Source organism: Passer montanus, unplaced genomic scaffold (genome assembly GCF_014805655.1).
Source record: "Passer montanus isolate IOZ18808 unplaced genomic scaffold, ASM1480565v1 scaffold15, whole genome shotgun sequence".
NCBI lineage: Eukaryota > Metazoa > Chordata > Aves > Passeriformes > Passeridae > Passer > Passer montanus.
Window position 1 is genome coordinate 445824 of NW_024362051.1, and position 23360 is coordinate 469183.

General features: G+C 38.0%; 1 protein-coding gene across 3 annotated transcripts in view; it reads right to left on the bottom strand.

Moving 5' to 3' along the window:
* The window catches only part of DOCK2 (dedicator of cytokinesis 2), a 161073-nt gene that overhangs the window by 123525 nt on the left and 14188 nt on the right, over nt 1-23360 (bottom strand). For all 3 annotated transcript variants that reach the window (XR_005626705.1, XM_039701678.1, XM_039701677.1), the window contains 18 exons: nt 22765-22913; nt 20692-20827; nt 19222-19376; nt 18536-18617; nt 17887-18022; nt 17293-17368; nt 16238-16314; nt 15660-15785; nt 14723-14847; nt 12169-12267; nt 10691-10763; nt 10512-10615; nt 7872-8055; nt 7675-7772; nt 6629-6718; nt 6291-6391; nt 3697-3831; nt 1120-1228 (listed from right to left, as the gene is read on the bottom strand). Coding sequence is in view for 2 of the 3 variants with exons in the window: in XM_039701678.1 (XP_039557612.1) it covers nt 1120-1228; nt 3697-3831; nt 6291-6391; nt 6629-6718; nt 7675-7772; nt 7872-8055; nt 10512-10615; nt 10691-10763; nt 12169-12267; nt 14723-14847; nt 15660-15785; nt 16238-16314; nt 17293-17368; nt 17887-18022; nt 18536-18617; nt 19222-19376; nt 20692-20827; nt 22765-22913 (2055 nt within the window). In the remaining variant the exon portion in view is untranslated. The remainder of the gene's footprint in view (nt 1-1119; nt 1229-3696; nt 3832-6290; nt 6392-6628; nt 6719-7674; nt 7773-7871; nt 8056-10511; nt 10616-10690; nt 10764-12168; nt 12268-14722; nt 14848-15659; nt 15786-16237; nt 16315-17292; nt 17369-17886; nt 18023-18535; nt 18618-19221; nt 19377-20691; nt 20828-22764; nt 22914-23360) is intronic.

Sequence of the window (23360 nt, forward strand, 5' to 3'; positions counted from 1 at the left end):
AGGCAGGGCAGAATGCAGGGATGTGGCACACTCTCCCCAAAGAGCACCAAAACCTCCAAGAGCTCTTAATTAGTGCAAGTGCCATAAGAGCAAACATTATTATATAAACTCTTTCAGTATTAAAGATGCCTTTTTTCCTTCAGAAGATTCTCCTGTTTCTAATGCAGTATTCAAATGTATAAACTATTCCCAGGAAGGCCTCTACAGAATTATCAAGTAACAGAGTATCTGACTGATTTTTAAATGCATTCAGAATATTACTGTAACCATGGTATTATATAATTAACTTGGTATTTCCTTTCCCAGCTCCTTTGCAGTTGCACATTAAACACTCTATGCAAAGTATCAGCTGATACAAATGTCAACATCAGCCACCTGAGGTTTTATTCAACACAGGCTTTTTCATGGGTTTCCACTTCTAATCTAAGTCACATCAAAAGGAATCAAAACACAAAACCAGAGGAAAATTTAAGCCCAATGCATACAGTGAGTTTTAGATAAAGAAGGTATGAAGAATCAATATTGCAGCTGTCTAATAAATCTTATACATTTTACAGAAAATCTTGATAGCTTTTCATCATAATATAGAACTGCAAATTATTTGATAATAGTGATATTAATAGCTCCTTGTTTTCTGGTTTTCTTTAAAACATTAGATCCTGAAGTGTTAGAATAACAGTGATTGACATGAATGGCAAAAAAAAAAAGTTTTTTAAACAATGTAACTCCCAAAGATTAAGACAATAAAATTTAATTTCCTAACTAAGATGGTAAAATCCCTGTTTAGCTTTATCTGGAGAAACTCAAGAATTAAACATTCAGGTCCCAGGAGGCTTCATGTCATTAGATTGCTTGAAATATTCCAACATCTGTGCCTTGGTTCTTTCCTTGACTACATTCACAGCATTTCTGTAAGCGTATCTTGTCCTGACCTTTTCAAACTAGGCTCCAAATTTATCAGATAGTCTGCTCTTCCAACAGAGGGGAATTACAAAAAAGACAGATTGGGTGCATTTCCTGAGTGTCTTTACCTCTATTTAAAAAGAACAAAAATAAAAAGCCCATGTACAAAAACCATATAGAAAACCAAATCCAGCTGTTTTCCAAGAACACACCAACCTGCAACAAAATGGCAGTTTTATGCTGGCTTTTCATCAGGTTGTTGATGGATTCAAAGAGTCTCCTCATTGATTCTTCAAATTCTGTTTGTTCTTTGCCTTCATACAATCTGTTGAGAGATGCACTAGGTTGTTCTTTCAGGTTTCATTCTCCCAAATGCAACAGATTTAACATTAAATATATATTTCAGAAGCTGAGCCAATATTATGTACATAGATACTTCCCCAATGGGTTATAACTGCTATTGACTGTAGTGGGAATTCTTCAGTTTGAACACTACAATAAACACTTTCAAGTGTTTTAAAAGCCTCTAAACCATGACACCTCCCAGACTGAAGCTTATATAATTTTATTTTCAAAGTAACTTATATGCAAAAAAAACCAAAAACCAATTTTTTTTTTCCCACTACAACTGAGCTACTCCAGGAATTTTTTCACAAATTATGACAATTTCTGTCTTCTGCTGCTGTTGCCACTTTTTCCAAGAGCTATTTTTACTGGCCCCATTAAACAGTCTGCTTTTTGAAAAAAAAAAGTCTCTGACACTTAAAAGTTTAACAGTGCATTTAAATTGAGCTCACTCCATTATTTCTACATTCCCTGTTCTAAAGTTTGAATCCCTCAGATTATCTCTCCTGTATTGTTCATACTGGCTCTTAGTACTAAACACTGCCTACATAAAAAGTAAAAACACTGGTGACATGTGAAATTAGTTATGTGAAACAGCTGTCAAGAGTTAAAGAAAAACAAGTTAAGAAAAAAGCCAAGATGACAAGAGAATCCTGAAATGGGAGTAGAATAGTGTGAGCTGAGTGTTGCCTCTTCTGCTCCATCAGAAGAGAAAAATCGCTTTTTAAAGTTATGTATTGCAGTGTCATTTGATTTTCTTTTCAGTTTGAAATGTAAGACTGCCTACAATAATAATAACTGTCCAGTGAATTTAGAGTGTCAGACCTCTAGTTAAGTAGGAGTAGATAATATGTATCTGATCGCCTGAATATGCAAAACATTGCAATAATCTAATTTATGACAGATTGTCCAATGAACACTTTAAACTGCAGGATAACACGAGGGATTAAAATGAGGACCAAAGTTCTCCCTGAAACAAACCCTTTCTGCTTTCTGACCTTCATCCAGACAAGAACTTTTCCATAATCCTCTACACAATGCTTCCTTCCCCAAAACTCTAATATATCCTTCTGCCATGACATCCATGATAATAATATAAGATAAAGTTGTATTCTGCTCTCCTGAGCACTATCTCCTTCCTTTACAGCTTTACACCTTGTTTACCTGTATCTATCTATAAGTAGTAAGTTCCTAGAGACAATAATATTTCTAAGGTACTATCCACAGCAGCAAATTCCTTCTGAATCAGGTACTTCTACCAAAACATTATAATTTAGCAAGTAAACTTAATTAAAAAAATATAAATCTACAGGGATTTTAGTTTTTAATGGACAGTGGAATGTCAGAGCAAAATTGTATTAGAGCATGCACTGAGGATAAAACATCCAGAACAGAACCTTCCTGCTCTGGTGAATGGCAGCCACAAACACAACACCCAAGCACTCCCTCTCCCTACAGGCCTGAGTCTGTCCTGCCCAACCGCTGCCCCTGCAATCCTTCAGCCACAGAGCAAAGGCAAATCACACCAAGCTGAAGGGGCAAACTATTGCTGTCCTATTGCCAAGGTTCTGTACCTTCTCAATGGTTTCTCAGGTGCAGCTCCTCACAGCACTGACTCCACCTTCTCAGCACAGCCAACAAACTCCATCTCCCCACTCAACCAGCCAACCTGCTCTTTTATAATACCCCTCTTAATTGGATCCAGCTGTGGCCTATTAAGAGCAGGCTTGTTCTTAATCCTTGATAATTAGCACAGGTGTAACTCCTTAGGGGCCAGATTACCTTCACCACTGTCTCTATTCTCCCACCTTTTATCTAACCACAGCAAACCAGCTCAGGGTAAATGGAGAAAGATGAAGCAGAAAGCAATTGAGGAAGTGGGTCTGTGGTATATGAGGAGAGTAGTTCCAGTGTGTAATCTTTCTCTTTCCACTTTTCATTTCCTCTGTTTTCCCCTCCTCCCGAAACCTGAACACCTCTTATAAACGCTACACCTCAGTTTGCCTGAGCTACACATATCCAGTCCATGGAATCCTCCCTGTAAATTCCTCCAGAGGAGGTCCCAAACTCTAAATTCAGTGTGACCATGGTGCTGCAATATTCTGTTCTCAAGGACAAGTCTCCAGCCTCCTGCCATCTGTTGAGACGTTTGGCCATCCACTGGTCTTAGGCCAAGCCACCTGACACAAAGAATAATCACCCTTTGAAACCTGCTGCTATTACTAAATACGACTCTGGAACTTACACTGAGAATCAGAAAGCAGATTTTTGAATGTTCCCTCTACAAAATATACCTCAGCATTATTTATATTTTAAAGCAGTTGCCAGTTTTAGTTGTAAAAATTAAAAAACCCAGCTCTGTTCTAGAACCAACTTTTTCTATTTCTCAGGTCTCCTTCTATGTCTGATGTTAGACAGCTAATTAAATTGCAATATCTGAGTACTTACTGGGAAAATAATGTCCTTGATCTAACAATGAACTTGAAAACATATTCCAGTGCTTTCAGAGTTCTGAGGATAGGTTCACATTGCTCCCCTCGGCTGGAAGTATCCAAGTATGTCTTCAGAACGCTCATTAATTTCCTGAAGTTTAAAAACATTTTTAAAAATAATTTTCATTATTATTTTTTAATTACCTTCTTTAGTTTCTTTGGCAGCTCTAAATGTTCGTGCTTGGTCAAGCACATACAAGAAAACAGACTGAGTGTATTTCTGGGTTTATATTGCACAAATTCTGTCAGTATAAACAAATGAGGAACAAATTCTTAGCTGCAAAAGCAAGAGAGAAATCTGAAATCCCAGAAGAGCAGCATGACTTTACACAATTCTGGAAACACCTTTACAGAAGTTTGTAATACACATGCACAAGGTATCACAAAATATTCCTTCTGCCTACCTCCACTGAGCAGTGATTAAACACCTCTGCATGCTCTAATTAACAGTGTGTAAATATAGCATGTAAATAAAGCAGTACACAACAACATCTGCTTAAATTATTTATTTTATTTAAACACTTCCTTACTCCGTATCTAAAAGCAACTTTTTCTTAAGACACTGCTGGCTACAAAAGAATAGAAGTTCATCTAAAACTAAGTCCCTTAATTTGTAGTTATGGAATCATCTTAAGTGATTAAAGCAATACTAATGATGCATTTTTGACTTTAATACAGCCATAAGAACAAAGATAAGGGTGGTTGGAGGTTTTTTCCTACATCTCTACAAAAACAGAGACCTGCTGTCCCCTGCCCTAAACAAACCAAGCCAAGCACCAGCTCTCTGTGTAACGAATACACATGCCCAGCCTAACTCACATTTCAGAACCAAAATGCTGTGCTTTCAGCCTCTCAGCCTCCTGGGCATGACATCCATTGTGTGTTTCCATTTGCTCCTTTTTACAGCTCCTCTGAGTTGGAGCAATATTTATCCAACTTGTATGTAGGGGCAGTGCATGTTAAGCCCTCTCAGAGCTCCCTAAAATCCAGGAGAAAGGATGACTCAACAGGAACTGAATAAATAGGTCACAGTTTGGCCAACCAACCATATCATAACATGGTTATTGTATGTCTGGGGCACAGTATTTCCTTCCTAGTTAGGAGTTAAGCTGCACATACACTTGTTTATTTCATAAATAATTTTGGAACCAGAATAAATCTTCCATGATGTGCATTGAATCAATAATGCCAAGAAAACATGTGATGTGGGGAACAATCATAAACATTATTATTTTGCCTCCAGCACATTGATTGAGTCATCAGATACTCCCAGCCAGATGAGGCTTAGATTATTTTATGCAAATAAGGCTGTCCTGAGAGGTTCTGTACCCTTCCTTTTCTTCTTTCACAGTACTATAAAGCACTAAATTACATGTGCTTATTACTGATGGAGCGAGAGAGGATTGAAGAAGAGAACGAAGTTTGTGCTTGAGCTTTCTGAGCCCACTAATGCTCACTTCAACTTTACTGAGGTGTGAGAAAGGGCTGATTTTGCACTGCTGCCTTTCAGCTTTAGGAAACTCATGGTTTAGTGCATGATTTTTATGCCATTTAGTGTTGAATTATAACTGATGCAAATTCAACACAGACATTGGAAGATCACCCCAACTATTCCAAACCTCCAGCTCAGGTCTTCCCTGTACTGTTCATGTTCCAAATTAAAGTTCTGCTTCAATCTGCCACTCCATTAAGCTGCCAGAACGAGGCATCAGGTAGATTAAAAATCCACATCTATCCTCTTAGAGCACATCCTAGAGATGTGCATCAGCTGAAGATGTTACCTTCCTTCATAATTCAGTCATTTTATCCTACCATCATCGGCAAAAGCCTGTTCTAAATAAAGTAGGAATCCAGGATTAAATTTGGTGTATGACATGTCTGCACAGTTTTTACTCTCTTCTATGAGTCCAGTCTTCCATCTGGGTGTTGTGTAGAAGCTCCAAAAGTTGAAAACAAAGAAATAAATAAAAAATCCACAAGTTCATCCACTGGCGTGACCATGTAACAAATACTAACACTCCATTTCACAGAAGGACACGTAACAAATACCAAAATTCCAGTTCACTGCACTGAACCCCTCCTGACACAACATCAGACTAAAATGCATACAAAGACATGACAGCTCCCAAACAATTCTTTTTCTTTTGAGTTTGCTTGATGTGGAAAAAAATGTTGAAGCCTATGTAAATGGGCTGAGAGCCTCAAGTCTTCACCTGAGGCATTTCAACTTAAGGCCAGGGATACAAATGGAGAGGCTTTATAGCAGAGCATTTTTTGATAAATTTGACAGGATACAGGTGAAATGCTCAGACACAGCAAAATCCAGGTGACAGAAAACAAATGCCAAAGCATCATTTAATCCCAAATCATTTGCTATGGGTTCATTAATTCCACTTATAATCAAATGTGTCTCAGAGGCAGATAAGCAAACAGCAGCATCAAAACAACAGTCATCATAAATTACATCAGAAAAGTCACAAGCAGGATTTACTTCTTTTATGTGATGGTGGAGGTTTAGGAAAGAAGAGAAAGAAGAGAAAACAAACTTACTTGTATGCCAAGGTTGCACTGAAGTGCTGCTGGATATATGCTTCCAAAACAGTGTTAAAGTGCTGAAACTTACGGTCTGCAATGAGCCCTATGATATAGATCTAAACAGACAGAGACACATTGAGTCACATTGCAAACTTAAATATTCACTTTCTTAAAATATTTCTGGTCATTTTCTATTTAGGTTTTTAAAGAAATTTGATTTTCAGTCAGTGAGTAATATTCTTCTGTTCTATAGAAACTTTAGGACTAATTCTCTGAACTGCAAAACTTGATAATTTGTTCAAAATTCTAAGGTTCTTTACTTTGACAAATAAATTTATTGTGCTGATTCTTACCAGTGCATCAAAGACAAGGATGTCATACTCATTACTGTGGGAATGTTCCATCATGATGTTAAACAGGGCATCCAATGTATCCTGGAGAAACTACAGAACATGAAAAGACAAATTGATAACCAACTCAACTAGAAAATCCCACAAAAATATTTTCTGATAGCCACCTGGTTTCCCTCAAGTTAGAACTTTACTGTCTTTACTGAACATCACTTAGATTGAGAAAATATTTCCAAGGGTTTAAGCTCTAGTTGCTTTAGTTTTAAGAACCTCAATCCTCAGGTTCATCAATAATACATGCTTAGCTCAAAGATTATGGAAAAGACAACAAATATTATATAAATGACAAAACTTATTAAAACTATGTTCCTTAGTGACACAGATTAGTGGTTGCTATTTTCACGTATACATGTTCATTAAAAAGACTTTTCCTGCTTCTGTGGTCTGATTCAAAGTCTGCTCTAAATCAAAGTGTCTCAGTGACTTGGGACACAAATCTTTGGTTAAAAAAAACACTCCTCTCCACTCCTCTTTCTTCCATTTAATTCTTATTCTTTCTCTCCAGAGACATCCCATGTTTATACTTAAAGACACAAAGGTAATAGTATATGCCATTTTCCAAAAATACTGACAATTTTTATTCATATACTCATTAAGTTAAGAAAGTGCTTTGTTGGGTATATAACACTTCTTGGATTTCATAGCAACATGTAAATTAAGAACTGCAAAAAAAGCAATAGGAATTGTTTGTGATACTTCAGACACACAAAAGAAAACAGATGAATAGAGATTATGGAAAATATTTTATCATTACTATCTTCATCTCCTAGTAATAATCTTGGAAATCTTCCAGCCCAACAATAGCCAATACCAGAGATCAGAAATTAAAAAGTAGAAGGAAAGCTGGCTAGCCCTGTGAAGGATCCTGCCCAGGTGCTGGCTTCCTTGCTCCCTCTAATGAAGAGCTTTGCTCATGTCCTTTGCAAACTAACAAAGGCATTATGGGCCTGAAGAATAACTATTATTAGAATAAGGATTTAAGGATTTACCTTCACTACTTCCTCTCCATCCACAATCTTCAGCTTTTCCAGGTTCTCCTGAAGCAGCTCTGGCTTCATGCGCCACTTCAGGAGACCCAGCAAGCCCACTAAAGGAAAATGAATGGACAGACATTAAAATTTAACATCTGATTTATCAATTTGTACAAATGTTTTATTTCAAAACTCTCACCTGTTTAGGTACGTACCATTCTGAGTTAACTTTGTGGAACAAACAAGAGTTGAAATGTAAAATGAATCTCTTGAGCTGACTGAAAGCCCCCCAACAATACTTGAGGTCCTGCCTAAGGTTGCTCCCTTGTTTTCCACGTGCAGACGTGTAGAAGGCAATGTCAAATAAGTACCAGCATCCTCCATTTTTTTACTGTCCCCCTGAAAAACAACACACCATCCATTACATATTTCACACCCCTGGATTTAAAATTAGACTTATTTTGTACTTTTGTACTAGAGAAATAAATAAAACTGAGGTGCAGGAAGGGACTTTGAGGGGTGACACCCCACGCAGAGTAAAAAAGCAAGAGCCAATCTCCCATTAAATGTCAGTGGGTGTGGAACACTGCAGAATATTGAGCATCACCTTGAAGACTGTACACAGGACAACATGATTGTATTGTCTGCACACAGCTTAAAAGCAGAAAACAGGACTGAGTAAGGAAAGAATAGCAGCACTGTTTTGATATCCTCTTTATAATTCCATACCTGGACCTTGAACATAAAAAAATCAGGGCATGGTAAGATTATATTTTAAATCAGACAGCATGCTGCAGTAACTAAATGACATAGAAGGTGTGCTTTTCAGTCGAATGAATGGTACAAAACCAGAGAGCCAACAGAGATTGTTCCCTCCTCTCTTTCATCAACTTCTGTGGCACAACCCCACAGATTTTCTGGGTCTTATCTTAGGATTCCCCAGACAGGAAAGAAGTCTTAGACAAAGACAATAAAAATCATGCTCCTCGCTGTTTAAAGAACACAGTGTTTCTTTAACAAAACTCCAGAAAATTTCCCTGTTGATGATGTCACTTTAAGCTACAACACTGTGACAGATATTACTGAATTGCAGATTAGTCTACAAATGTGGATGAAGAAGAAGCTGCAAAAACCATGATCTAGACATTTTAAAGTTTTGCAGTTTTAGCTGGTTCAGTGACTGCAGAAGTGCAGTTTCTACTTTGATACAAAGAAGCAAGGCTAAAAATTGACTGTAAGAGACCTAGACAGACAAGAAGCAAAACCTTTATACAGCAAAACACACACCAGCCCCAACATCTATGATTGTATTGTATCAGGCTTGCCAAATAATTACTTCCCAAATTTTTGGAAGCAAAATAAACTTGATTTCTATCTTTTGGGACAAGTCAGACAGACAATGGGAAAAAGACAAAGTTTTGATCCAAATGTCTCTCAAAAAGATCCAATGCCTAAAGACAGTTTAAACTTAGCAGTTTTCAAATTACTTATTTTGAGAGGCCAAGGTGTATGACTTACTTTAAACACTTACAGCTTACAATTACTGTTTTTAATACTAGAATAGGCAAGCATATGTCAGAAAATCTGTCTGTTTCTCACAACCATAAAGTAGGTCAACTCCATTTAGCATTTCTCATCCATGCTGTCACTCCAAAAAAATTACTGAGCTGATGCAGAAATGAATTAGGTGGAATTTCACAACCAACATTAACTACACAGTCCACAATTTTCCTTCTAGTCTCAATATTTTAAATTATAGTTTCAATGAAGAGAAGATAAATAACTATATGCTGCCATTAATCTCTTTGGCTTGCCTAAGCAACTTGATTTAGTTGCATGCATCTCACTTGGCATTAATGATACAGCAAACTTGTTTACTGAGAAGAGTGCTGAGAAATAACTTAAATGTCCTTTGTACTGGAAGTGATTTCTGGTTCTTAGTCCCTGCTAGACACCATTCTCCAAGAGAGCAAATAAAACAAAAGTCAAAACATGTGTTCCCTGCTTCCTTCACAAAGTTGAAGATGCTGTTTCTAGCTAGGACCAACTAAAGCTATTCTTCACACCCAGAACTAAATAGATGAAACTTTCAATTTTGTACCTGAGGAACTACACAGCAGTTTAAAACAACCATTTTCCTAAGACTGCATTCCCAGATTACTCATGAGATGAAGATTCCAAGTGGATCAAACACTTCCCATGTACAGCAAGAGGAATGGTACCCACCCAAGCACAGAGCTGCAGCACAACTTTCTCTATGGGGCAGAAAATACCAGTAAAAAGAGTAATCATCTCTCACTGTGCTTGGATAACATCTTTGTGTCATTAAAATGCAGACCTCTATGGGGCAGAAGGCCAAAAGCACAAATACCAGTAAAAAGAGTAATCATCTCTCACTGTGCTTGGATAACATCTTCGTGTCATTAAAATGCAGAGCAATATTTATTGACAATAGAACAGGGTACACCTTTTCATTTTGTTCAGATGGAAAACACAGTATCAATTTTGATAGAATAATAATATCAATCTAGCACTAAACAAATACACAGTGCAGCCAAAGGCAACAGTGTGAGAAAGAGAAAGAGAGAGAGAAAGAGAGAGAGAGAAAGAGCGAGAAAGACAGAGAGAGAAAGAGAGAGAGAGAGAGAGCGAGAAAGACAGAGAGAGAAAGAGAGAGAGAGAGAGAGCGAGAAAGACAGAGAGAGAAAGAGAGAGAGAGAGAGAGCGAGAAAGACAGAGAGAGAAAGAGAGAGAGAGAGAGAGAGAGAGAGAAAGAGAGAGAGAGAGAGAGAAAAAAAGAGAGAGAAAAAGAGAGAGGGAAAGAGAGAGGGAAAGAGAGGGATCTGAGCCAATACCTTTAGGACTAACAAATCATGGATGCCATCATGGAGAGTTGTTCCATCCTCCTTCATTAGTCTTACATAGGACATGGCAAAATTCTTCTCTCCCTTATCTTTAGCTGCAAAGCAAAAGACCTTGGGTTGACTACCCATCAATGAATTAAAATTCTCTAAAGTAAAAATTCCCTACTTACACTCCTGAGTTGACCTGTGCCTGAACATGAAGCGCAGATGGATCCTCTGCATGTCCTCAATGGGGACTGCTACCTTTGGTAAAATCAGAAAACAGTGAGGAGAGTTATGAGGGGTGGTTTCACATGTAATGAGCCCCTATTTTAGAATAAATAAGCCCCACTTCTCTTTCCATAGTGCCTTTCACAGGCCATTTCAAACTGTTGAGCCTGATCACAGCAGCAAAGTGAGGGCTGGTAAGCAATGATCTGTTAGACTTTGCTCAAAGTCTGGCACCAGCAAGGAAATGAAGCACAAAACCCAGTGAGTGAATGCACACAGGTACTAGAAAACAACCACAGAGCAGTCCTACTGCTCACCCTTTTAACCACAGAAAATCAAGCACCTCTGTGTAATGCAGCTTCCACATTTCAGATACAGAAATTGGCAACCAATTTATTAAACAGGAGAAGAAGGTTTGAAAATTCCAGCAAAATAAATTGATGATATTTCAGTGATTAAATTTAATGTAAAGCCTTGAGGAGAATCACAGGAACTTGCAAGTGCTTTATCCTTAAAGCAGCATACTTTGGGTCAAACATAAAACAAAAAAGGCCTGCTGTGTAAGGGAAAGCACAATTTTTCATATTATCAAGTTCATAGTTCTAAAAATTTAAGAACTTGAACACTTTTGTGTACATTCACAAATCCCTTCACAAATCTTACTGAACAGTGCCTTAATATTAATGATGCTTTTCAACAGGATCTGCTGTTAGGGATCTTGCACACAAGATTGAGTTACAGAATAATTTTAAAAAGGAACTAATACAATAAGCAATAAAAAGAATGGGTCAATGTTTTCAAAACAATAAATAAGCTTCTATTTGAAATCATACTTCCATTCCCTCCCTGTCCTTCACCATCACAGGTAACACATCCTAAGGTAATAATTGCAAGCTTGTCATACATGGCTATTTTGTCTTTAAAAAAGCATGCAAATCTGTCACAGTTTGTAAGAGCTGTTTCTGGCAGCTTCTGGGCATATTCCAATCATGGACATTGAAGCTTGATTAGGTAATTATTAGTGTGTCTCTAAAGAGAAGCAAGACAGTTTTTTCTTTTTGAAATCAGAAGAGAGGGTTGATGTTTTCATTTGTGTTTTGGTTTGGTCTTGTTTGTTTTTTAATTGAAGCTCCTCATCTCCATTTCTTCACCAAAATAGAGCAAATGCAATATTTCATTTTTGATGAGCCCTGTTAGGACATAAGGTTATCTAAGATGATCTCATTTGTTTTGCTGAACAAAAACTACACATCACTTTCTAGGCCAAATTTCAAGCCTCAGTGACCATGTATCTCTAATAACTGATGTATGACTAAGGCTTCATGCTTCAGCTGTGGTCAGGGGCAAGATGGTTTTTGGAGGAAGCTGATGCTGTGCAGCCTTTCTGCGTGAGACATTAAGAAATGAAAAAATAAAGTGGGAAGTTTCCACACCATACCTTCAGTGTCTCCATCCATCGGGGCTGCTTGACCTGGTAGTAAACCACAGATCTGTACTCGCTCACGGGCCTGTCCCCCGCTCCCAGGCACACAGCATTCTTACAAAAGAGGGAACAAACACTGCTCAGTGCCTCCTTCACTGGGGTACATTTTGGAGCAGTTTTGGGTAAATTAACTTGAGCAAAACCAGAAAGTCCCCAGAGAGCCTCTCCTGAGTCCCAAGCTGGGAGTTCCACCCTGGCCCTGGGACGCGGCCTCCCCTCACGGGCTGCGCTCCCGCCCCACTGTGGGTTTGATTTGGGTATGGAGCATCCAAAGCTAAAGAATAATCACAGCACCAACACAGGGGAAGCACTAACGTCAAGACACTGTGTTTTCTAAGCCTCTGAACAAAATGGAAATAAACATTTACCATAATCTATGGGTATAGACAGTGTAATTGCTTTATACAGGGGCCATACAGAGTGGGATCTAGGAGATGTGTGAAGAACATAAAATCGACTTGATTTCTCCATCTGATGAACTTAAGTAACCAACACGTCATCTCAATTAGTAGAAGAAATACAAAAGGAAAAAAAAAAAATCTAGTTTCATTATTCTGTCTATTTCTCCATTTATTTTTAAATTCTTCCGGCACAGAAGAATTTAAACTTCTCAGAAATTCTAGGCCACACACCAGAGGTGACTTCCAAACTGGATGTTGTAGAGGCACCAACAATAAACAATTAGAATTTCCCATTCTTTAACAACTATCTGAACTAGAACAGAGACAATGAAAGATTTGATCAGCTTCAAAACTTGTGTTTTTCCTTAGTGAGTCTGTGAAGACTTGGCCTGCATCTGTCTGCTCTGGTACTGCAGCTGAGCTGTACATGCAGAGTACAAGTTACTGCTGGACAGGGAGGCACCAAGATCCTGATACCTGCCAGACACGAAACCAAAGTCCCTGAAGGAAGCAGTCATTAAATTCTCTACTGAAGGTACTGATTCAACTAATCCAATCCAGGCTGCACTAACTGCTGCAAAGGTGCAATAATCCTGCTGAAAATCCAGTGAACCTTAAAAGTCTGCTTCCAGCACCAGAATGCCCTGAGACCAGAAAGGTGTGATGCTGGTTTCTGAAGATGATTTGTACGGTCTGGTCAGAGGGATTTAACTGCAGAGAGCAATGTCTCATCTGCCTGAGAAGAGATTTTTCAAGGTTTCTGCACGTACTTGTTTGTCACCTCCATGACATGCACTTGGAACAAAAGTCCTATTCCTTGTGACAGTAAATCAAGGGCTACCTCTGCAACTGGAACTAGATTGATACCAGAACAGAACCAACCAGTTTCCTGTGTAGTGAACATATTCTCGTTATGAGAAATATTGACAGAAATTCAGGGGTTTGAAAGTCTACTGGTTTGGGGTACCTTTATGGGCTAAAAGGAAAAAACAGTCACTTTTGTTATTACTTGCATTCAACAGCATTTCAATTACCTCCTCAAAATTGTTGCTTAAATATATCCAAGGCATATTGCCCACAGAAAGCAGGTGTGACATTTCACCTCAAACACAACAAGACAAATTCACTTTCTCCTAAGATTTGCAGGAATTCTGTATCTGCAGAACTGAGCATGCATAATATTGAAATGCAAGATTTAATGCATGATAATAGGTTTACTTCTCTAAGGAATACTTTTGTTTATATGTGATTAGACAGAATACAGAATAGAGTTAACTCCTGTGCATGCAAGCCATGGCCAGGTGCTGTCATAGGCACAGGCAGTGTTTTGTAATCAGGGCTACAGTTTTGTTGTGTGGACTTTAACCATTATGTGGGATTAGAATTTTTACTCAAGCTTTCAACTTACATTTTAAGCAGTTAGTTGCAGTTCATAAACAAGTCATGAACCACAGTGTTTTACTCCATCTTTATTTTATCTCAAGAATGTCTTTGTGATTTCACCCTCACAATCCCAACACTATAAAGCTCAGAAAATGACAGGTCAAAAATCCCCCTGAATACCAAACTGGTAATAAACCCAAAGGAAAAGACAAAGGATCTTCAAAATGGGAACAGACAAGCAAAAAGACTGTAAATATTTATGTTGCATATGTAATTGTTGTCACTAATTTCATTCTTTGCCATTTACTTAATTCAGTGACTATGACAGAGACTTCCTGGCACAAATCAAGCATTTGTTATGTAGCAGAAATGGTACTTCTAACATTTCAGTGTGCAAATTGCATTCCTCTGGGAATTTCCTCAAGAAAAACCCTAGAGTAAGAATGCAGTAATTGTCAGAATCAGCACTTGTTCCTTGGCACAGCTAAAATAGGTCATTCAATGTTATTCCTTGTTACATTTTTATGCAAGACTTTTATAGGGTTTTAATAGATTTTAATTTTTTAAAAATCATAAAGCTTATTTGTCACAAGATGTCACAGGATGACACAAGGAAATTGAGTTTTTGAATAGTGGTGTTTTATTAAATGTGTAAGCTAAGCCTTACATCAAAAATTCAACTCATGTCTCTATATCCCTCATTGCAGAAAAAAAGGAAAACTTACTGGCAACACTTTTCCTTCTTCATCACAGACACACATTATCACTTCAACATTTCTCTGAGTTGTTTTATTGTATTTATCAAAATCTCCATACAGCAATGTAATATATATGTCATTTCTTATGTCTCCTGAAAGAGAAATTGAAAGGTTAAAAAGCAATTTAAATGCTCTGAGAGCATAGGATCAGCTGAACTACACATGAGTACCTCACTGTTAGCTGTGAAACAGATAAAAATTTATTATTTTCCATCTGAACTTAATTTTTCAGTTATTTATCTTTGCTAAGGCAAAACTAGGATGTGAGGAGAAGCAAATGGGAGCTCGGAGTGACTCGATGCAATTCCCGTCCTGCCCCGACACCTGCTGGTGAGATGAGCCCATCAGGAATTTCCCCAAATATCCAGCTCTCTCTGGAGGGAGCTTCATATTTTAATTTTCTCCTCTGAACGAATTCATATGACTTTTAAAAGGATCAAGATTTTGCTCGAGTTGGAACGAGGGAGGGTTTTGTTGTTTGTTTTTTATAAAGGAGCCCGGCAGACAGTGAGTGATTTCAACTGGAAAATATCTTGTCATACATACAAATGAAATCAAGATATTTCACATTGATTTGTTTGTTATTGTTAAAGGACAGCAATAAATTTCAATAAAAACCAGGTTCATTTAAAATTCAAGTGGCATCCACCATAACCTACAAGTTATGTACAAGGAGATAGGTTTATCCCTCACTGTCTGGATTTCATTTTTCGTGTTAAAGTATTAGAAACTACTTTCCAAGGAATTCACTATTTAATAGTGAAATAATATGGGAACAAAACTTACCATGAGTAAAGTTCCTCTGAATTAGCCATTACAGAAATCAGTAAGGCAGCAGCTGATTCTTATTAACATAGGGAATGGGAAGAAACCTCTTCCTATCAAAGAACAAAGCACCTCCTACCTGGCATGATTATTTCAGGGAATCCCAGCTTTCTAGCAACAACCGTGGTTCTGTCCACAAGGTGTGGGTAATCCTTTCTAGTCTGAATCACATCTCCAACCAGCATTTTCACTGTTACCCACAGCCCTATGAAGTGCAAAAAAAAAAGAAAAAAAAATATTTTTGGTAGGGAAAAAAGAAAAATCTGTTGGCAGATGATTGCCTCCTCTGCCCACCAAAACAGGGATAAGAATTTGCTTTCCCCAGTTCCTGCAGATGAAAGTAAAAGCTCTATAATGCAAATTGTCACTACAGGGAAAAAAAAATAAATCTGTCTTCAGATGATTACATCCTTTGCCCACCAAAACAGGGATAAGAATTTGCTTTCCCCAGTTCTTGCAGATGAAAGAAAAATCTCTATAATGCAAATTGTCACTACTAATTTAAATAGTCCCTAAGATTCTTTAACAAACTCATGATTCCTCAATTCCAGCTTCAAAGCCGACCCACCTCCATGCTGTTATTCCAGCTCTAACATAAAATGAAGTTTCACAAAAATACCGTGTTACTTAAAAGAAAATAATAAAAATGTGCTTTACCTTGTCCACCACTGTCTCCTTTTGATGCAGTGATTTTGCTCAGGAGACCATGTAAAAAGTCATTCTCTGCCACTACCCTGCAAGAGAAACAGCAGTCTCTGCTCAGGAATTGAGTGCTAAATATATCAGACACCATTTAGAACATAAGAGACTGACGGCCTCAGTCTTTGCAGTATTGCCTGATTGTGATATAGTCTGTGTTTTTATTATCTCTCACTCAAGTTGCAGCCCACTCACATTCCGTTGTGTGTACACTGAAGTGAGAAAGATTCAGTCAGCCACCAAGAATGGTGTTCTGTGACAGTGACAATGTGAGTGCACTCACCAACGTGCCACTCCAGCTCAGTCCACTTTCCCTGACAAACACCGGATAAATGAACTTGGAATTTTTATCAGCTACTTTTGAATTGAGAAACAAATTCTCACAGAGCAAACATGCTGGGTCAAATTAGAAATAAGTGAAAAAATAAACCAGCATGTCAAACCTGGGTCTTTCAGAATTAAATTTACCCTCCATAGTGCATAGCAGCAGCGTTATGTAGGACACACAGAGTTATTTCCAGTATTTCCACTGGTATCTCTGCATTTGATCTGTGAGCATCACATTTTTAGGCAGCTTCTCTGGCATTTCTTCTGAACATAGTGTATGATAATTCTATTATTTTTTAAAGGAAACACAGTTTTTACTCAGAATTTTTTACTCAGATTTTTCTCAAATTCTAAACAGAATCAAGCTCATAAAAGAGTAGTTATCCTTGTAAATCTCACTTGCAACTATTTGACTTGTGTTTGTGAAATCAGACATGGTACCAGCTGTCTGAAGGAGCACATTTGTGGAATTATTCATTTATTTAATGTGCTGTGGTACCTCTGCAAGCCTTAAATGCCATTTAAAGTCATACCTAAATAATTAGCATTATTTCAACATAAAATTGTTAAAGGAAAACTTTCTTATTCTTTAACCATTTCAGAGGTTGTTACAGGAACAGAGAGAGATAAATAGGATAGATAAATATTTTCTTTCACATATAAAAAATATATTATGACACTCTTACGGATGAAAGGGAATGAAATGCTGCTTCACTTCATCGCTTTCAGATTTTCCTTTTATGATATCTGTAATATCCATGACTAGAAGAATAAAAGAAAAACCATCAGAACATATAAAAGCATTCCAGAATAGCTTCTCTTATCTATGAGCGTTCTTGTGCCTCAGGGTAAATGTGGATTTTTCAGCAGCAGGGCTGGGTTTGTGGGACAGAGGATTTTGTGCAAAGCCCTCACTAAAAACATGCTGCTGTGGAGAGAGGGGGAGAATTCAGACTAACTTGGGAATACAAGTATCAGCTTTGGGGACATAACCACTGACTTTATTTCATCTGAAAAGGCATCTGTTATTAAATTGGTTCTGTGCTTTCACTCGCACAGCTTGGCACTCTATGAATAATTAGGAAATGAAATTCAAAAGTGGATTTTGGAGTTGACCTAAAACATCAATGTAGGTGCAGTCTTTACATATTTCTGAAACTACAGAAACAATTGATAGAGCTGATGGGTATTCTGACATGTCTTGGCAAAGATTTCAATAGTCCAGGGCTGCAAAATTCACTGATATCCTGGTTCAGCCACAGCACAGGAGGCACCAGTACCTGCCACGCCGAAGGGCCGCCGCAGCCCCTGTGTGTATTTCTTGGAGTTGCTGTCCCTCAGGTCCATCCTGCCCACTCGCACTATCTGGCAAACTAAATAAATTTTGTCTCTGCTAAGGTCTTTATTTCCAAGATCCTAAGGTACAAACAAAAAAGAACCATGGTGTTACTTGGGTAAAAAGCAAGTTGTGAAATCGAAACAGGACCTGCAGCAATAAACTGAATTTTAGCAATCACTGGGGAAGAAAAAAAAGTAAGCAAAAGACCCTCAAACCAAACAAACTCCCAAAACCTCAACAAATTAAAAAATCTGAGCACATCAAAAGGATGAAAAAAGAGACAGTTTAAAGTTTGAAAAAATATAAGGTAAGATAAATAAAGAGAATAATAACAATCAAGAGATACAGCAGATAAAACTAAATAAATCAAGTCATCAAGAAATTCATGAAGCAGCAAAGTGATCTGAAGAAAGGCCACTGAAGCATTGTCACTGCCCTAAAGAACTTAGAGACTTTTCACCTTGCTCTGTTTCTGGGATTACCTCTGCTATCTTCTTCACCTTGATCACTGCTTATGAGATCTGACAGCGACCACAGAGAAGAGAATTTCATTTGCAAATAGAAAGGGAAGCAAACTGGAAAACACTTACGGTGAACACCACTTTAAGATTGTTGAGCATATCAATTTCCTTTGGAAAGCCTCGACTCCCCCATCTCACCAAGTAGTTCTCACTGTTTGGAAGATAAATACCTCACTGTCAAGGGATTAAAAAAAATCTCCCTTTACACAGTACAGAAGTTGCATAACAGACATTCTGTGGTGATAATTCAAATCTAAGACCAGACTAAAATGACAAGAAAAACACTATAGAGGTATCAACAGTAAGTTTTAAAAGAGTAACTTGAACATAACAAAAATGGGCGCCTTTTTTTGAAGCAACTTTACCACCATCATAGTCTGTTTGGTGGGAATACTCAACAGAAAGTTTAATCTACTCAGAAATGTATAAATTTAATTTTTTTTCCCACTCCTCCCCCTTCAGCACTTTACTCCAAACACCACAATTGCCCATCTAGAACAATCTCTAAAACTTGAAATGGACTCAGGCTTTTCCAAACTTCTGAAATGTTCAGCCCAGGAATTACCTATGAAAATATTTGGAAACTTAAAATTCTTTAGCAGCAGTCAGCAACAAGATGGGTCCACTCTTTGCTTTTGGTTTCATTCCTTTTGTTTACATATTCTTTGCATTATTACAGCACATTGGCAATTATTTTAGTTCATTTTGGCCAGTTCCATTTGCCACTCTTCTGTAGTCAGAGGAGAAAGCTTTACCTTATAATTGTTGACTTCTGGGGGTCGTATAGAGACATAAAGAGCTCTGCATCCTCTCCCATTCGGCAGACAAAATTCCTCACAAACACATACAGGCTGTGGGTGGGGGATGAAGACAGTCGGGAGTACGACGCATAATCTGGCTGATCCTTTGACTAATCAGGAGGAGGAAAATTAGTTAATAAAACCCAGGAATGAAAATGCTGCTATACTACAAGCAGTTTTACATCAGGTATACATAATAGTTAAAATTGAAAAGGAGAGCAAGGAGTTGGACTCAGTAACTACCATAATTTTCCTCCACCTGGAGCTATTCTATGACTCCCATGTTTTAGGCCAGTTCTTCAGCCAGTAGGCAATGATGTAAAGGGAGAAATTTTCTCCCCACTCTTAAGAAAAGAGCAAGTATCAAGATGTCAGCAAAGAGACAAGCCTACAAGCCTGAAGGGATTTATTTTTGAACACAGAAGGCCTATGATCCACATCACAGAGGGGTTACAGTGTGCTAGAGCAATAGCAAAATGAAGTCAGTCTCTTTGAAGAGGAGACAAATAACATGGTGAAATCAGGACACAGCTGAGCAGGTTCACTGCCTTTCCTGAATTCTACCTACCTCCCATCTTAACCATCAAGAAGCAGCTTCTTAACACTTCTAAACCCATTGTTTGCCTCTATTTTAAAAATAAGTCACCACAATCTATCACAGACTCCCAAGTTTCATTTTCCTTATATTGTCAGTTAATTACAAGGTGCTTTCCAGTGATTTGTCATGGGTGTTATTGAAGTGTCATGACAAACCAACTATTTTCTCTTTAGTGATTTACTTGCTTTTTTACAGTTCACTTTCTCATAAAGGAGAAAAGAACCAAAGAGGCTTACAAATCCTTGCAGAGGTTTAATATTGCAAAAGGTCAAGGAAGTGTAGTCACCTGCTTTGCATTTAAAAAGATTTAATTTATGCACTTGTCAGCTTTGCTTTGGCACTTGAACTTCTGGTGTCCAGAAGATTATGCTGAATTCACCCTAGTTCCTCTTCAGTGAGCTTAAATTCTTCAGTTCCATCAGATTAACTAGCAAGCAGCAACCAGTGCAGCCACAAGAGCTTGTAAAAACAAACTGGTCAGTGCTGCTTTGCAGCCTGAGCTCCAAGTGTGTGACTATTCCCTGTGCAATTCTGACTACTGAGTAGTCCAGGGATGGAGTGGAGACATATTTCAATACAGGAGCTCGAGAACGGATTTAGAACTCGCTTTAGACATGAGCTTTGAGCCCAGCCCACAGCCCAAACCCAGTGCACAAATGCAATTCCATTTGAGGCTTAGCCATATTTATAACACAAGGCTGTGGATCTACTCTTAAGTCAGATGAAAAAGTTTCCACCAAATTTTATGGTTCCATCCTTCAACCCCTAGATGAGTTTTTGTTTGGATTTTAGCAAAAGAAGCATCAAGTTTAGCCAGCCATTCTTACCATTTCCTCCTTAATTCTCTCAGTGATTTTATTAGTTGCTTCTTCATGTGCATGAAACAGGCTGATAACACTGGTTTTATCTGGATCCAAGATATTTCCATCCTCATCTCTAACTATCAGGTCTAGCTCAAGTACTCTGTGAAAACACAAAAGCATAATGGTAGGGTTATTTCCTTCCAAATAAAGAAAGCTTAGAAATGTAACAAGCAAGGAGACAATTAAAGATTTAAAGTTATAAAATGTAAATACATGCAACAATATTTAATGAAGAAAAATTTAACTATATCCCATTATTTTTTACATTGCTGTCCAATATTTAGGAATTTTTAGACTTGTCACCAAAATTCTGAAATGCCTCTCACATAAAATAGATCCACCCTGTTCAATGACTTCTAGCAGTCTTCATTGCTTTTAGCTTTTAACACTCAAGATGTTCAGGGTCTTCCTGTTACCTTCTGCTTTTGTGTTGCTCCCTCACCCTTTCTGTCCCAATACTTTGTTCTCTTCTGCCCTGCTGTCACACTAATTGTGCCTTTTTTCCTGCCACTCTCTTTCCCTCTCCCACAACGCCCCCCTCAGACCTCATTGTCATTTCCCCTTTATTCCTTCTCCACAGTTTGGCAAGTTTCCTTCACACCACACAACTCAACCCCACACTTTCAGGAGATTAAAAACACTTTCCAGCTTACAATCCAAATAATTTCAAACATCCCCTTCACCCCTACTTTTCTAAAGGAAGCACTTTATTGTCTCATAATACAGAAGGAATGTAAGACTGACAAAACAGAAATCTGAAAGCAAATGAATTTTAATGTTGTCTTAATCACAGCTGGGCTTTGTTGATTGGAGAACTTCAAAGTGAATTCTGGTTTTGAGTGAGGATTCAGCTCCACACAGCGCAGTAGGATATGTGTATTCCATAGTGTGCTCTGTATGAATACAATTTATTACCAATTTGCATCCAAGTCACATTGAACAAGTTAAGAATTTTGTAATACTTGTGGTCATTTTTATGTGTAGCCACAGGTAATTGTAAATTTTCAGCTGCACAGAGGCCTTCAGCCCACAACAACCACAATCACTTAAAATAGCAAAACAGTTTATAAGCAAATTCTAATGCCTGTAAAAACAATACTGTGAAGATTTTCTTACTGTGCTCTCTCTCCACACCTCATCAGATGGTGGGACACCATCAGCCTCACACAACCTCACAATTCTGGCCAAAAAGTAGCTTGTGTTGCAGTGCTTCAGCCCACAACAACCACAGTCACTTAAAATAGCAAAACACAGTTTATAAGCAAATTCTAATGCCTATAAAAACAATATTGCGAAGATTTTCTTACTAAGCTCTCTCTCCCCACCTCATCAGATGGTGGGACGCCAGCTTCAGCCTCACACAATCCCACAATTCTGGCCAAAAAGTAGCTTGTGTTGCAGTGACTTTTTATTAGCCAGGAGCAGACAAGATAGTTACTTTTTCAAGTAACTATTCTGTCCCTGGTAGTTTCACTTCTATTACCAGAACCAGAGTTCTGCCTGGAAGCTTTTTATTAACCAGGAGCAGACAAGATACTTTTTCAAGTAACCATTCTGTCCCTGGTAGTTTCACTTCTATTACCAGAACCAGAGTTCTGCCTGGAAATTCCCTAGTGAATTGGGTGTGGGTGTGGATGTGTTTGTTTGCACACTCAGTGCAGTTTGCAGCACCACTTCTGAGGGTCACTTGCTGCACACAGGCCATGTTTGTGACAGATGGACAAGTTGGGCCCCAAGTATGCTGGTGATATATGTGCATAGAGGCTGGTTATCCGCCTCAAATCTTCTCAGTTCACAGGCTCATGTATTTATAATGAAGAAACAAACCAATATTTTGAAAAAGCATTTTGCTATGAAAAGCCCCATCGTGGTATCCACTATCAGCACAGGAGTTACAGGGAGAAGCCTGAAAAGGAAGATTCTATATGAACCACACTTTTGAATTCCAGCCTGTAAACATGAAAACTTTACCAGCATCTCTTTGGTGCTGTGCTTTAAACTAAACCATGCTTTCCAGAAGCAGTGTAGGCCACTTACTTGTTACCATAGTCAATTTTTGATGTGACTTTCTGCTTGAGTTCTTTGAGCTCATCTTTTGGCAAAGTCCCAGACAGAAGCTGTGACCGCCACTCCATCAAGTCACACATCATGGACTGCACCTGCTGGAACCTGGCTTTCTTGTTTGTCTGAGAGAGAAAAAACATCAGTGAGGTTCAGGCTTCGAGTTGAAGTGAAATACTGGGCTTGACAACTAAAGGCTACGTGCCATACCTAGTGCTAAATGATAGCAGGAACAAGAAGAAAGCAAAATAATGATGTTTCATCCCACAAATTCTTAAGGACAGAATATCCCACATGATCATAAAGAAATGACATGAAATTAGGTATCAGGATAGGGAATTATGTTATTTGTGGTTTATTGTGTTGTTTATTGTATTAATTATGTTGTTTTAATATTCTTGAACAAATTCTCATCAAGAGAAAACATTACAAAAAACTATTAACTTCTGTATGAGGCACTGATGGGAACAACAACACTTGAGTGTGGTATTAATGCATTTAAGAGATAAATGAGAGAATACACAGAAGTGACTGAAGAAGTTCTAGTGTCGTTCACTGAAAATAAAGCAGGG